General features: G+C 51.2%; 1 protein-coding gene across 3 annotated transcripts; it reads right to left on the bottom strand.

Annotated features, from left to right (window-relative positions):
- Positions 1–7411: 7411 nt before the first annotated feature.
- LOC103292886 (neuropeptide Y receptor type 4-2-like) lies at positions 7412–13475 on the bottom strand. Of its 3 annotated transcripts, none has more exons than XR_008558704.1 (3): positions 13173–13475; positions 9218–11046; positions 7412–8969 (listed from the first exon to the last, which is right to left on the bottom strand). XR_008558704.1 is itself a non-coding variant. In XM_054728752.1 (3 exons), exon 3 carries the CDS (start codon positions 11004–11006, stop codon positions 9879–9881), a length of 1128 nt encoding a protein of 375 aa, XP_054584727.1. In that variant the 5' UTR covers positions 11007–11046; positions 11893–12030; positions 13173–13475; the 3' UTR covers positions 7412–9878. The 3 variants fall into 3 exon arrangements, 2 of the variants coding, with proteins under 2 accessions (XP_054584727.1, XP_028012634.1); XM_054728752.1 differs by adding an exon at positions 11893–12030 and having other exon boundaries at positions 7412–11046; XM_028156833.2 differs by having other exon boundaries at positions 7412–11046.
- Positions 13476–15443: the final 1968 nt, after the last annotated feature.

Below are 15443 nucleotides of genomic sequence, written 5' to 3'. Positions count from 1 at the left end.
TCTGCCCTGCTCTCCCAGCTCAGTAGTTCACATCTGGGGAGCAGCAGCCCACTCTGCATGGCCAGGGTTAGGGTTCCAGCTTATGACATGGCAGTGTTCCTCCAAAACTGCTAGTCCTCAGGATCCGGCTGCAGCCAGCTTCCTTGGAGCTCTCCAGGAGACCAGCTTCCCTACGCAGCCAGCCTGCATAGAACAGCTAAAGCAAGAATGAGCTAAAACATTCGTTATCACCACCAGCCCTTCTCCACACTGCAGCCAAGGACAGCGTTTCTAACCTGGAACCTAACCATGGCACTCCGCCTTCCCCCACCCCACCCTGCAAGCCCTTAGTGACTTCCCTTCACAGGCCTGGGCTGCGAGGCCTTCCACACCCACCTCACCTCACCTCTCCATCCAGGCTGGCCCTCAGTGCCCCCACCCCCAAATGCACTGAATCTGCTACCTCTTGTCACTGCTCACTACAGCATGAGACTTCCCACCTTGCCCGCCTGGTGAGCTCACAGACTGGCACCTCCTCCTTGGCCTGACTATGAGTGCGCTTATCCCTGCACATGGTGGTTCTTTTGTACCTGCCCATCTGGAGGTAGCTCGGTCAGGCCATCTTCAGGAAAGGTGCCAATTAATAAGGAGGAAGGGCACCAGCTACACAGGCCCCTCCTCTGAGCTCTGGCTCCAGGCCTTCCTGCCCTGGCCACACCATAGACCCAGACCTCGCAGATGGCGAAACACACACTGCCTTATATAAGTCACATTCCATTAAACGTTCTAAAGCTACTTACTGGACAAAAGAGGGTGCTGACCATTGCCTCTGAATAGTTAACACACTGATGAGAGACTCCAGCATCCCTTCCGCCAGGATGTGAGTGAGGCCAGGCTGCCAGTTGGCAGCACACTCTACAGCGAGCACCAGGAACCTGGGGAAAGACAAGTATCCCATTTTGTTCCAGGTCTGTGGGCTTAACAGGTGGGTCTATAAAAGAAAAGGTAAGAAATCCTTTGTAGATCCACCTCCCACTCCCCATCCCCACCCCTCACCTCAAAGACATAAAACCTGAAGGGGTTGCAAATGGCATTCAGGGTGGCAACAGGCTGCTGGCCGTCACAGAGCACACTATCTGGGAGGGAGCATGGGTTATCACAGGGCTTTCACTGGTGAGCTGAAGTTCTTTGTTCTGAATGCATGCTCCATTTTCAGTGTGGTTTCCTTGGCAGTTCAAAGAATGGCTAATCAAATGCCCCATTACCAGCTTTATGAGTGAAAGGAAATGTATTTCAAGAGAGCTTTGTGTTGGTACCCAACTGCACTGATAAACTGTTTTCAGAGTCTGATGGGAATCAGTTTCAAAATAAACGGTGACATTTAAACAAAAGCCTCAAGGGCCACGATTACACAAGCACGCTTTTGCTCTGTGTTTCATTGGCAAGTTCACCTGCAGGTGCCTGCTCAGATGCCCAGGTAGGAAGTGCCTGGCAACTAAGAAGGTGCCTTAAAAGGCTCTTCGAAGCCTTTCCTGTGTCTCCTCGGGTCCCAGAATCCCCGGTCTGGTCTATGGTTGTGTATTTTCAGCAGCTGTGAGATCAATCAACCTTGAAGAGATATTCTGGGAAGAAGCCCCATTGTCAGGTCAGGCCAGGCCAACGGTCTTGTCACCAAAAGATGTCTAAGTCAGCATGACCCACTATAAGATGGGAGGACCCCTGCGTTCATTCCCCCACTGCCAGACTACCTCTCAGCAGGGTGAGAATCAATGATTCTTCTTGAAGAACTTCCAATCTTTTCAGCATTTCTCTCAAGCATCATTGTACCCCTGCAAAGTAGCAAGTCACAGTGAAAACTCCCAACTTTCAGCCAAGATGCTTGACCTTGAAGATGTTCCCTCTAAAGAAGTGAGGCCACAGAACATAGGTGAAGGGAAATTTACCTGGTGTCACTCTGGGCTTAGCTCTGGGGAAATCGCTTCTGGGCCTGACTTGTTCTGCCCTGGCCACCAGGGCCTCTGTGCTGGACACTGTCCTACCCATGTCCCAGGACCCCAACTTGTTTGCTGACCTCAGTGTCCTATAACCAGATTCAGCTTTGGGAAACTGGAATTCCTTTGGCCCAGACATAGCTCCATATCAGCCCACCCCCTAATCTAGCCACCTCCCAGGCCCACCCATCAGCATGATCTGGTCAGGCCTTGGCCAAAGCTCTTCTCAGAGCTCCAGGTTCAACTATCTGACCATCCATATGACCAACCAGTAGTGCCTCAATAACAACATGACCAAAGATAAACCCCACTCCAGCTCACTAAGTGGACCAGACATCTACTCACTCTTCCAAAGCTGGACCTCAGGATCATCCTTCTCCTCCCACACCCGTCATTCTGTCCAGTCAACACCTACATACGTTTCCAATCCATTCTCTCCTCTCCACACCTACTTCCACTTTTGTGTTTTTACCTTTACGGCATCACTTCCTCTGGAGACTTCCTCTCTCCCCTGCTGTGACATCCTATCACATCCATGTGATTCAAGTGGGGCTAACCACATCACCTTGATCCAAGAACTGAGGCCGGGTTAAAGAAAGTGTTCCAGCAACTTGACCAAGGCACTCAGTTCAGGCTTGAGCTATCAGACTCCTCCCGAGAATCTGACTGGGCATAGAAAGAAAGCTACCCTCCTCCCTGGGCTTGTGGGGACCAAGGTAAGGCAGGAGCTGTGGGGCCTCTTATTGCTGCATAGAGAGTGTGAATCCATGAAACGACCAGCACAATCAAGGGATTGGAGTGAATGGTGGAGAAAAGGGAGCAAGGAAATAAGAGCCCTGATTCTATTGTTTGAACCACTGAATCCAGCTAAAGCCAAAGGGTTTCCTAAGGACAACCCCATTACATGGGTCTATACATTCCCTATCTATATATATAAAAGCCTAAGCAACCATTAGACTGGTAGCTATGATGCTCACTGACCACCAGGGGGCAGATACTCAACACACAGGCATGGAAACATGGAACAGACTGATGAATCTCAGAGGGAAAGAGGGCGGGAAGAGATAAAAACAATGATCTTATATGCATACTAGAGGCCTGATGCACAAATTCGTGCACCAGTGGGGTCCCTCAGCCTGACCTGCGGGGATCAGGCTGAAACCAGCAGTCCGACATCCCCCAAAGGGTCCCAGATTGCAAGAGGGTGCAGGCCAGGCCGAGGGACCCCACTGGTGCACAAATCCGTGCACTGGGCCTCTAGTTTCATAATAACCAGTTTGAGTTGGGGTCTGTCTCTAACGACTGTGTACCTGACTGTCCACAGTTCACATGAATAGTTCTCTCTGCCTTCTATCTTATCTCCTATATTAGTGTGCTAGGGATGCCATAACAAAGGATCACAAAGATAACAGAAAGTTATTGTCTCAAATTTCTGAAGGCTGGAAGTCCAGAATCAATGTGTTGGCAGGATTGGTTCCTCTTGAGGACTGTGAAGGATAACCTGCATGCCTCTCCTCCAGCTTCTAGTGGTTTGCACACAATCTTTGGCCTTCCTTGGCTTATGGAAGCATCACCCAGATGTCTGCCTTTATCTTCATATGATATTCTTCATGTATGTGTGTGTCAAAATTTCCCTTTATATAAGGACACTGGTCATATTGGATTAGGAACCCACCCTACTCCAGTATGACCTCATCTTAACTAATTACACCTGCAATGCCCTTATTTCCAAATAAGGTAATATTCTGAGGCACTGGGGGAGGAGGGAGTTTCAACATATGAATTTGTTTTTGAACCCATAACATCTCCTATCCCACTCCAGTTCCGCCCCGCATCAGAGGGTGCTTATGCCCTACTTCAGACCCTCTCTCATTTTTACCTGTCTCTTGGTTTAGTGGCTACTACAGCAGCTAACTCTGCAAGGTTCCAACCAGCCTCCCACAGGTACGATTTGATGCCACCTCACTTCATGCCCTCACAGCATGTCTTCTCGCCTCTCCCTGGAGCTGCTCGTTCACATGAAGGTGTGTTTCACTGTCTATAAATGTACAAGTTCATGGGGCAAACCTTTGAGGAGTGGAATACAAAAGCTAGTGGATGAATTCTTATTTTTTTCTCCCTCCAGACAAACTGAACTGAGATAGTTATACAAATGATAGAGAAACCAGCTGCTTCTTAAAAGCATCCAAATTGTCTCTCTCTGCTTCTCTGTCTGATTCCCCATATCCCTCAATCTGTTCCCTGAGATTGCATTTATAATAAAGGAAAAGCCCATAAGCCTCTATCTCTGCTTCTGCTTTTAGGAAAACCCAAGCCAATTTAGCTACACTATTATCTCTAAATGCAACATGACCATCCCATTCCTCTGCTTGAAACTCTTCAATGTCTCCATTGGCATGAAGTTCAAATGCTCTAGCTAAAAGCTGGAAGATAGCTAAGAGGTAATCTAGTCTACCTTCTTTCATGCTACAATAGTCCAAGTCCTAGACTTTGTAATCTATCAGATTGGATTTGAAATCTTGCTCTTTTTGAAAACTTGGGTAAATTTTTTCACCTCTCTAAGCTTCATTTCTTCACCTGCCACATCTCAGGGTTGAAAGGAGACAATGTTCACAAAGTGTCTGCCACAGTGTTTGGGACACTAAAAACATTGCAGCTAGACTTACTACATGTGAAGAATCAAAAAACAAGATGCGAAGGGGGCGCTCAGGGTCACACAATCAGAAAGGACCTGAATCCTACAAAACCAAAATGCCTGCACTTCACACACAAGAAGTTGAAGTATCATTTCCCACTGATCAACCACAAAGGTTGTTCAATGCATTCACTCTACAGATATGCAAGCCCTCTTCTGAGGACTACATAGTGAAGAAAACATAGAAGATCCCTGCTTTCTGGTGTTTGCCTCCTAATGAGGGAGTGAGATGCTCAACAGGAAGGTAAGTAAATGTGTGTGAGCAGGTGTGTGCTAAGTCCTATGGCATAAAGTAGGAGTGCAGAGATGGGGGTCTATTATTAGAGCATGGATGAGGAAGTAATCATATGATAAAGGCTCACTTAAGGTGAAGGGAGTAAGGGAATAAAAACCAGAGTGGGAAGTACAAAGGGCTGAGGTAGGAGCAATCTCAGAGTGTTCCAGAGACAGCAGAGAGAACAGCACTGCTGAAGGGAGGTGGGTGAGGGAAAGGGTGGTAGGAAGTGAGGTCTGAGAAGGGAAGACAGCCAGTTGTGGACAGGGAATTTTGCTTTGAGTGTCAGGAAGCCAATGATAGGCTTTGACTGAAGGGTATGGAAGAATCTGACTCAGATTTCAAAGGGTCACCCTGACTAAAAGAATAGAGAGGAGGTCACCCCACTAATCCTGGTAGAGATGATGGTGGCTTGGACCAGGTGACAGAGCCAGGGGCGGTAAGAAGTGGTCATTCTAAATGCATTTTGAAGGCAGAGTTGTGGGTTGTGAACAAAAGGATAATCCCTAAGACTGTGGCCCAAGTAAATGAAAAGAGAAAGTGCCATTTAATAAAAGAGGGGGGACTGATGAAGAAGAGGTGGAGATGCAGATCAGGAGTCTGCCTTCGAAAAGGCTGAGCTTGAGATGCTGCCTGGGTGTCCAGGAAACACAGAGCAGTGGCTGGAGATACAAATCTGGAGAGCAGGGAAAAGTCCTCCCATGCTCTGGAGATTCACAGCTGGGAGCATTAGACTGTTAATCACTTGGGTGTGTGAAAAGCCAGGAGACTGGATGAGCCCACCTAAGGAATGAGACAGATGGGTCTTCATGGCCACCTGGGGACTTGCCAATGTTCTGAGGTGAGGGAGATAAGCGTCTAGAGAAGGAGCCTGAGAAGAAAACAGGGATGGCCATAGTGTGGTGTCCTGATGAAGCCACAGCAGAAAGAGTTTCAAGGAGAAGGGGTTGAGTAACTGCCAGATATTGCTAACTGGTCACATAAGACAAGACTGAGACTTGACCATGGGATCTGGAAACATGGAGGTTACTAGAAACCTTGCAATGAGCTATGTGGATGAACAGATGAATACAAAAGAGCATGGGAGGAAAGGAAACAGGGACTTCAAGATTAGACAAGCCTTTGGAGGAATTATGTGTAAAGAAAAGCCCAGAAAACTCATGATGCTGGAGTGACAGTCATGGGTAGATGAGAGGGGATGTGACCTAGTGAATAATGGAGACCTCCTCCTTAGAGGTAATTCCTCAGCAGTGTCCAGGTTGCACGAAACCAGCACTAGTCAGAGTGCAAATCACCCCTGGCTCTTTGGAAATGTTCAGCAGCACACATCTAGAGCCTTGAAAAGTGCCCATGCCCTTTTACCCATTAATTCTACTTCTGAAAATCTCTCCTAAGGAAATAATTCCAAATACAGAAAAAGTCCTCTGCATAGAAGCTCATCACAGAAATCTAGGTAATGGGTCTAGAAGCATCTAAAAATGCTGCAACTGATGATGATAAGGACACAGGATGGATCTAGTCACTGGTCTCTGAGCTCCATGAGGACAAGGACAGTGTTCGTTTTATCTACCACTGTCTCCCAGCCCCTACCATCTGTCTGACATAGTTGTTAAATGAATTAATAAAAATTATTATAAGGTTAAGTAAAAAAGATATAAAATAATCCTTAAGTAACCTAAATAATAAAAGGCTAATATGCAAATTGTTCCCTCAACCAGGAGTTCCACCAGGGGCTGGGGCTGGCTGGCCAACTGCCTTCGGCCCCTCCCCTCAGCCAGCCCTGTCCCCGATTGGCCCTCTGCCCAATCAGGGCGGGCCAGCTGGCCCCACCCATGCACAAATTTGTGCACTGGGCCTCTAGTTATATATAACTATGCTTAAGTATTATATATAACAGTATGACCTCAACATGTTTTAAAAATAATAAAACTTAACACTAGATAAATAAAAACTAAAGAAATGGCTCCACAAAATGTAAATAATGATTATCTTTCTGTAGAGGAACATGATTTCCTCTTTCGTTTTGTTTTTGTGTAGTTTGCATATTTTCATGATTGAAATCTGATTTGTTTTACAATGGAAAAAGCAAGCAAGGTCATTTCTTGAAAAAGGAAGGGCTAGAGTTAGACGAGTTAAGCTCACACCATCAGGATTTGATAAGGCTTTGCACTCGTTAATGGTTCCCAGGCACTTTTTGTGGGTGAGAGTCTCCAATTGCTGCCATGATGCTCTTCCAAAGATGGGCTCCTCTCACTACCAGCAGGGACAGGTCCTTACTTGGGCCAGCCAAGGCTCCTCTGGGAGCCTGAGAGATTCTGTTCAGGGGAACCAGCTTTCACTGCAGCATTTTCTAACCTCTTAATCAGCTGTCAAAAATAATATCCAGCAGGACAAAACACTTGATGATACAGTTTTAAATGAAATAGCGCAGAATACAGAGAGGCATGTTCATAAGAATATAACTATGCAAACTGTTGTTTGGCAAATATTTATTGAAGGAATGAGAAGACTTCAGAAGAAATATGTTCGCATACAGCCAGAGAAGAGATAACCAACCAAAACCTTTTCATCAATAACCCTTTAAAGCCATATCCCCAGAACTGGAATTCCTAAAGGCCAATGCCTGGTGCCACAGAGGTATCTTCAGGTGCTCCAAGTTCCGGGACAAACTGTTTCTTAGAGCAGAGCTTCCCAAACTTGCATGTCTGTACCACTACCTTGGAGATTTTTATAAAATGCAGATTCTGATTCAAAAGGTCTGGGGTGGGAACACCAAGTTCTGCATGTCTAACAAGCTCTGGGTAATGCTGAGGCTGCTGGTCTTCTGAAGACACTCTGAGCGGCAAGTTCCCAGGGTGCTGGGTAGCCAGGCAATTCCAAGGGTCATTGGGAACCAGGAACAATAGACAACCATCTAGGCAGGCCGTGCCAACTGAAGCAAGGTGAGAAAAGCACAGATGACACTTGATAAGGCCTCCACCCACTACCCCAATTCCTAACGCCCAGACCTTCACCAGATGCATAGCCTGGTCCCTGGTCCTCACACATCTTGGCACCACCTAGAAGAGTAATGTGAAGCAAACTCCAGGCAATTTCATGGGATATAGAGGGGCCTGAGGCCTCCAGTTCCTGGGGGAGTCTGGTCAATGACATCTTGCTGGGATGGGTCCCAAGCCTGGGCTTTGCTGGCAGGTGGTTGCCTGGAACAGCCAGCAGCAGATGGCACCATAGAACAAGCACAAGTTGCATCTAAGAAAGTCTCAACAATCTATCCAAAAACTAGGACAAAGTTGAAGAAAGGAACAAAATGGGAGAGTGGCCAAAACCTGGGACAAAACAAACAGTCCCAGGAAGGGAGCTGATGACTCAAAGAGCACTTGTCTTGGGTGTTGGCTGCACAGATTCTTGGTTAGGGGCCAGGCCAGAAAGATAGTCAGATATGACTGTTCCATCTCCTGCTGTCTGGCCCTTTGTCAGTCCCAGGAGCCTAACAGTGAGGCTCCTCTAGAGTTATAGGCACCTGAATACCCTGCCCTGGGAGGCCACGATGGGGCCGGCCACTGTCTATTCTACTGTCAGGCCCGGTCATCCCATCCAAAGTGGTCCATGAGCAATCTTGACATTTCTGCCTTCTGCAAGGACCAGTGATCTGGTCCACACACAGATGAAGCCTTGGATCCGGCTCAGCGTCCAGAAAACTGCTCCATGACTTCCAAGGTGAGATATTCATCCTCATCACAGCCCTTTCACCATTTTCCTTGGCTGGAGGAAGGGGATCCCCTACTGCTATCAGCCTGTACTCCATCAAGCCAGACTCCAAGAACCCCCTGCCCCTCCCACTGCCGAAAGCCACTGGGAGGCCCAAAGATGTGAGGAGGCTTTGAAATAATCATGACACATCACATAGAGTAAGTCAGTTCCGTGGTCAGAGTGTGGAATGAAGGAGGCTTGAATCACTGTAGGCCTCAGCAGTGGCCGACACTGGGGAAGGTCACAGAGTCACTGAACAGCTGTCTTGTCAAGAGAGGTCCTGGGAGGCAAGGACAGGCAGATGATAACATGTGACTGCAGCAACCTGAGCCCTTCCCGACCTTGAGCATGACACAGGGCACCAGTCCTCAGCTAAGCAGGCATTTTTCCCATCAGCTTACCATGCAAAGCTTTCTGGAACTCTCTCTCTGTGCCAGGGCCTATCTGGGACATGGAGGATACAAGCTCTATGACAATGCAGATGTCACCCTTAAGGTCCTCACAATCTTATTAAGGGGAGATACTTACAGGCTTATTTCCATACAAGATGGCAGATGCAGTGAAAGAGAAAAAGGATGGAATAGGATGTGAATCATGTAATTCCTGCTGCTCAGGGCTGATTTTCCTACTTCAGAGGACTGTGAGGACGCAAGGCTACCAGAATCCGTTCTCTGCCATTGGGCATGCTAATCAGATAACAGTAACCCTACTGTCTTGCCTCCATAGAATCCTTCACCGCTTAGATCCACAAGTATCGTCTCTCACAGAGGTTAGGGGCTGACCAATCCAGAGCTCTGACTCCATGTGCTCCTTCCCTCACCCCACAGTGACCGTGCAGTCTCATTGGTAGAGGTGGAACCCTGGGTTCCCAGGACGGACATCTGTTGCTGAGTTACCAGAATGAACCCTGCCTGCTACTTGCAGACCATCTCTGGCTCTGGCATCTGCTCAAGCTGTAAGGCACACTGTGACCCGAAGAATCCAGACTCAGAAGTCCCCCAGGAACAAACAGCTGAACCAGCTGAATGTCAGGCTTCACAAGGCAAATAGATGCAAAAATGGGCTCTTGCCAGCCTACCTGGGCCCCAGAAAGCCAGTAATATGGAGTATCACCCTCAGCTTACACAAGCCCACTTAGCAAAGTCAAGGAGCCTGGCATGAGCAAGGCAGGGAGAAGCTCTGGTTCTGGCTAAGTGGGGTTGGTCCTGCAACTGAGCCTCAGAGACCCTTTGGAGACTTCCGTGTGTACTGTGGACAGGGGCAGGTGCTCCAGCTCCTCCAATGGGGTGCTCTTCTGGCAAGTCAGCACCAGGGCCTTGACCTCCTTTTTGAAGTTGGTGTTGAGAAAGCCGTAGATGAAAGGGTTGACACAGGTGGAGGCCATGGCCAGCAGGTGGCATACCAAGAAGATGAAGTTGCCATGACAAATGGGGATGGCCTCATGGTACCAGTCCTCCAGACTGTTGAACACATGCAGGGGCAGCCAGAGCAGGGCAAAGGCAGCCACCATTGCAACAAGGATCCCATTGATCCGCTTTATCTGCCAAGCCTGTGAGCTGTAGGTGCCCTTGTGGAACACCCGCCTCTGCTTCCGCAGGCGCCAGTAGATGCGCACATAGCAGACCAGGATGAAGGCCAGCGGGATGCAGTACTGGCAGAGCAGCAGGAAGGTGGTGTAGATGATGCGGTGGTGGCTCAGTGGCCAGGACTCGGTACAGACCACCTTATCCGCCAGAAATTCCAGAGCCCTGGAATGGTTCTTGTGAAAGACATTCTCCAGAACACTGTTGGCCAGAAAAGGCAGGGAGAGGAAGCAGGCAATGAGCCAGGTAACCCCAATCCCCAGGTAGGCCTGAGAGACACTGGGCTTCCAGCCTGTTGGGTTGATGATGAGCTGATGCCTCTCTAGGGCCACAAGGACAAGAGAGAGGATGGAGACTGTCACTGACATGCACTGGATGAAGGCTGACATCTTGCAAAGGGCCTCGCCAAAGACCCAATAGTCCATGATGGTATAGATGGCCGTGAGCGGCTGACAGATAAGGCACATGAGGAAGTCGGAGAAGGCCAGGTTGGCAATGAGCAGGTTGGTAACATTGGCCTTCTCCTTCTGCCTAACCGTCACCCATATCAGGCAGAGGTTGCCCAGGACTCCCACAATGGTCTCGATGCTATAGGAGGTAACAATAAAGACCATCAGGTCTGCCGAGTCCTGGCAGTGGTCAGAGAAGTTGTACAGGATGCCCTTTGACTTACTGCTGTTTTGACCCTGTAGGGATCCTGGGAGCAGCAAGGACGGAAAATGAGAGATATTCATGGTGCGTGTGAGAAGATTCCAGGAGGTTCAGTGATGACAGCTGCAAAGCAAAGAGACAAATAGTACTCAGGGATTGTGCCTCCTGTGTGAAATCCAGAGAGGAGCAGGGTTCAGGGAGAGATGTTCGCGGCTGCTTGGTCCTCAAGGCTGGGACTTAGAGGACCTGAGACTCAGAGGTGTAAAGCAAGTTGCCCATAGTCACACAGCTAATAAGTTATGGGGTCCAAATTCAAATCCAGATCTGTCTGATGCCAAAACTTGTTCCAAAACTTATCTCTGACCTCGGGCCTGGCAGGAGTTTTGATAATAAAAAATATTTGGATTGTTGTATGCAAAGTTCAGGGAGAGAATTGTTCAGGGAGCATGAGTAGAAATCTCCTTGTCAAATTTTATCCAAGTAGGGACAGCATCAATGCCACCGTGTGCTAAGGTCCTTCCATCGCGTGCCATGCCCTGTAGGGCAGACCAAAACCTCGGGGGTGACACACAGCGCCCCCCTGGCCTCAGCCACTACCTGCCCTGCCAGCCTTGTTTGTGGGACGACACATGGCAAAGTGAAGACTGCCGGGAATGCAAAAGCTGGGTCATCAGCACGCTGGCTCTTCCTGCCCGCCATGCGTACACACCTGCCTGGCCAGGGCCATGGGATGCCCGCCGCTCTCCCTAGGGGCTCCCTCCATGCCCATCTCAAGTCACCTGAAACGGCTTGCAGTTCCCAAATGCACCAGCCTGGCCCACACCTCCATGCCCCGGCACCTGCCCCTTTTCTCTGGAGCCTCCACACTACAAGATAAATTGGAATTTGGACTCCAGAGCCTCCAGGTGGTAACGCCAGATGTTTTGAGATGGAGCGCCACCATATCATTGCACACATCATGTGACTCACCTTCCTCATAAGTCCTCTAATCCCCACGAATCCCACAAGCAGTTCTCAGCCTTCGGGGAACATCGAATCACATCGCTCTGGGGCACGTTGCAGGTGCAGGTTCCAGAGCCCCTTATCGGGAGATGCAGCTGAGTGAGTCTGGAATGGGGCCCAGGAATCTGTATTTTAATAAGTGGCCTGTGAGCTGATGCCTCTCGAGGGCCTCAAGGACAAGCACGTGGTCTGGGGACCCATTTCAATAACACTTTTCACAGAGAAATACTCTCAGATATTCTTTAAGTCCCACGTAATGGTCTCGTCTATTAGTGAGCAGGTATCTGTTCTCCATGATCAAGTGCTAAGTTAGAGCAGTTAGTACAGAGTATGGGTGAAATTAACCGGAGGAGTAAAATCTATTTGCCGGCCATCATAAATGTCACTCCCCGTGCATTTGGGGTGGCTTATACAGATGAGTCCCATTTGGCCAGGACAAGTTCAAGGCATGAATCCCACTGCCAGCCCACGGCTTATTTCGGTCACCAAGCCTCAGAGGTAAGAAGATTTTTCTAGCACCACAGTCATCTGGCAAAAAAGAGCCATTTGGAACTGAATGTGATAAAATGAAATATACCAGAGCCACATGTAAGGTCTAGTATTAGGGTCAAAAAAACAGCCACGGCTGCCCAAACTGTGGCCGAGGCACTGTGCTGTCAGAGCAGCAAGTGGGACAAAACCCAAGGCCTGGCTGACCTTCCGCCAAGCCGGTCCGAGGCAGCGAGCCACGCCAACGGCTCCACCTGGCCAAGTGCAGCACCGATCAGAGTGCGAGGACCCGATGGGAGGACCCCAGCAGGCTGCCTGCTGCATTCGCTCGGCCACTCAGTAAGCACTGTCCAGGCCCCATGCTACACACAGGGCTGCAAAGATGACACAGACATTCGTGCCCGCGGACCAGAGGAACTGACCACAGGAATGCAGATGCACCTCCAAGCCACATCGCCATGGCCCAAACCAGTGGAACGCAGTGCCTGTGCGCTCTGGACTTAGCTCCCAGGCAGCTCCCAAGGTGGGAATACCTACCTGCAACCGTGGGGGAGACCTCCGCTGCAGCCTGCCACCCCCTCCCCCCACGGCCCCACCCACCCCCCGTCAGAGGAAAACTGGTAAATAATGCAACCACTAGCAAACGCTCGGGAGGGCAGAATGGAGAGAGGGACGTCTGCTTTGTTTTCTGAAATTTCAAGCAAACAGCTCCTGTCCCCTCATGCCCGCGGCGCCCAGACACCCCTCGCTCGCCTTACCTCCTCTCCGCGGCTCGCAGGTGAGGCAGCGCCGCGACGTGGCAGGTGCGGACGCGAGGCCGCCTGCGGGAGCCCAAGTCCGCCGAAGGGCGTGGCGCTCCTCCCCGCCCCCGCCGTGCGGCTCGGACCCCGGCGCCCTCCCCGGTGCGTGAGGCTCCCCTGGCGGACCTCTCGAACCCGGGCCCCAGCCCCTCAACCCCAGGACCCACGGGGCGCGCCGCGTGCCCCTGCCGGCCGGCCGGCCGAGGCGCCTTCTGCGTCAAGAGCGGAGCCGCCCTGGCCGTCCGCCTGCCGCCCGCTGCGCTCCCTCCCGCGCAGCCCGCGACCTGCAACTGCGCGGCGCTCTCCCCGCCACCGGCCGCCCCGACCTCCCGCCACTCCCCACATGCACCAAGTGACACCCGCCCCCCGCCCGCCCCCGGCACCGTCCCTGGCGCCGCTGTGGGAATGGCCGGAGTTGTGAGCGCGGCCCTTTCTGGAATGGCAGCTGCCTCTTAGAGCAGGCGTGGACCCTAGGATTCCCCTCTTGGGCATCAGCACAGCTCCAGGAAGCGGGCATTTTTCTTCCAGTTTTTCTGATGAAGCCAAGGGAGACTCAGAGCGAGCGCTTTCCCGGTCACCCCGCTGGCCTGCCATTCTCTGTCCCCCCGCCCCAGCGCAAGGTCTGACACAGGAAGGAAGGCATGCACTTGGTGCGACCTCCCTGTGGTGGTGGCTGCCTGTATCTAAAGTGCAGAACGTTTCCTGCCCAGACCACCCAGCCAGAGACCCCTGCTCTCTGTGCGCACGCACTGCCGCTCACCCGCTCCTCCGGGCCGGGTGCGGGCTGAGCTGTCTGCAGCCTCCGAGGCTTGTGATGCGCCCTGCGAGGCAGGCTGGCACGTGGACATGTTTGAGAACCACTCCCAGGGCAGAGACCTGAGCCCTGGCCCCAGGGGTCAGAGCACAGCAGAGGAGCTGAGAGGGCTCTCCAGGCGGAAGCACCTGCTCTAATTCCACCCCACACCCACCTGGCAAAGTACGGTCAGCCCATTTCACAGTTGAGAAAACTGAGACTCAAAGAAATGAAGTGACTTGTCTCAGCCACCCAACTTACAGATGGTGGCGCTGCGATTTGAACCCGAAGTCCCAGCTCCTGCTCCCTTCCTAAGAGGGGAAGGGAGCTGCTCGCAGCAGACCTTCCTACTTGAACCAGCTCTGGTCAGACCCTCTCTCCGCGTCTGCTGCGGAAGGAAAGAGCACCCCCTGGCGGCAGCACCACTGGAGCCAGGGAAGCTCCACAAGAAAGCCAAGCACACCAGCAAGAAGCTGGGAGGTCTGGGGCCAGACCGGCCTGGAAGCTGCCCTCTCTGGGACAGGGCTCAGTAGGCTTTTCCCTGCGCCACCTCCTGTCCCCGTGGGAATGTCCCGCGTAAATCACCTCGGAGGGAAAGGGCGCACTAACCCTCAGGCATGCTTGGCCCTCAGCAGCTCTCCAGGTCAGTACTCCCCTTGGCCCATGAGAAAGCTGAGGGTCAGGAAAGGGGGTGGCCCCAGCAGCCCCTGTGCTGGCCATGACGGGGTTGTCACTACCTTGAGGGCCAGTGTGGTGAGCAGTCACATGCTGGACTTGGGAGCCAGCTCGCCAAGCCTCACAGTCTCTTCTGTAAAAGGGAGTTAATAATAAAACCCACCTCGAGGGCTTTTATGAGGAGAAGTGAGACGAGATGCGAACAGCTGCTGGCAGAGTCCTGGCAGGAGGCGCGTCCTGGAGATCTGGCTGTTGTTATGACGCCTGTGTCCTGTGCCTCCGCCTCCCTAGCTCCAAGGAGTCCTATCTATTCTAGGTGCTGCACGGCAGGACCCACACCTCTCACCTGAATTCGTCCAACATGGTCCTTACGGCCCCATGTGCTCATCCACGGTGAGCTTCTAAAATCAGCCTGTCCAGCCGAAACCGGTTTGGCTCAGTGGATAGAGCGTCGGCCTGCGGACTGAAAGGTCCCAGGTTCGATTCCGGCCAAGGGCACGTACCTGGGTTGTGGGCTTGATCCCCAGTTGGGGGCGTGCAGGAGGCAGCCGATCAATGATTCTCTCTCATCATTGATGTTTCTATCTCTCTCTCCTTCTCCCTTCCTCTCTGAAATCAATAAAGAAATATATTTTAAAAAATAAAATAAATAAATAAATAAAATAAAATCAGCCTGTCTAGCCGAAATCGGTTTGGTTCAGTGGATAGAGCGTCGGCCTGCGGACTGAAAGGTCCCAGGTTCGATTCCGGTCAAGGGCATG

The sequence above is a fragment of the Eptesicus fuscus genome, chromosome 17 (assembly GCF_027574615.1).
Source record: "Eptesicus fuscus isolate TK198812 chromosome 17, DD_ASM_mEF_20220401, whole genome shotgun sequence".
NCBI classification, from domain to species: Eukaryota; Metazoa; Chordata; class Mammalia; order Chiroptera; family Vespertilionidae; genus Eptesicus; species Eptesicus fuscus.
Note: the sequence above shows the minus strand (reverse complement) of the source record. Positions and strands in the feature narration are given on the sequence as shown.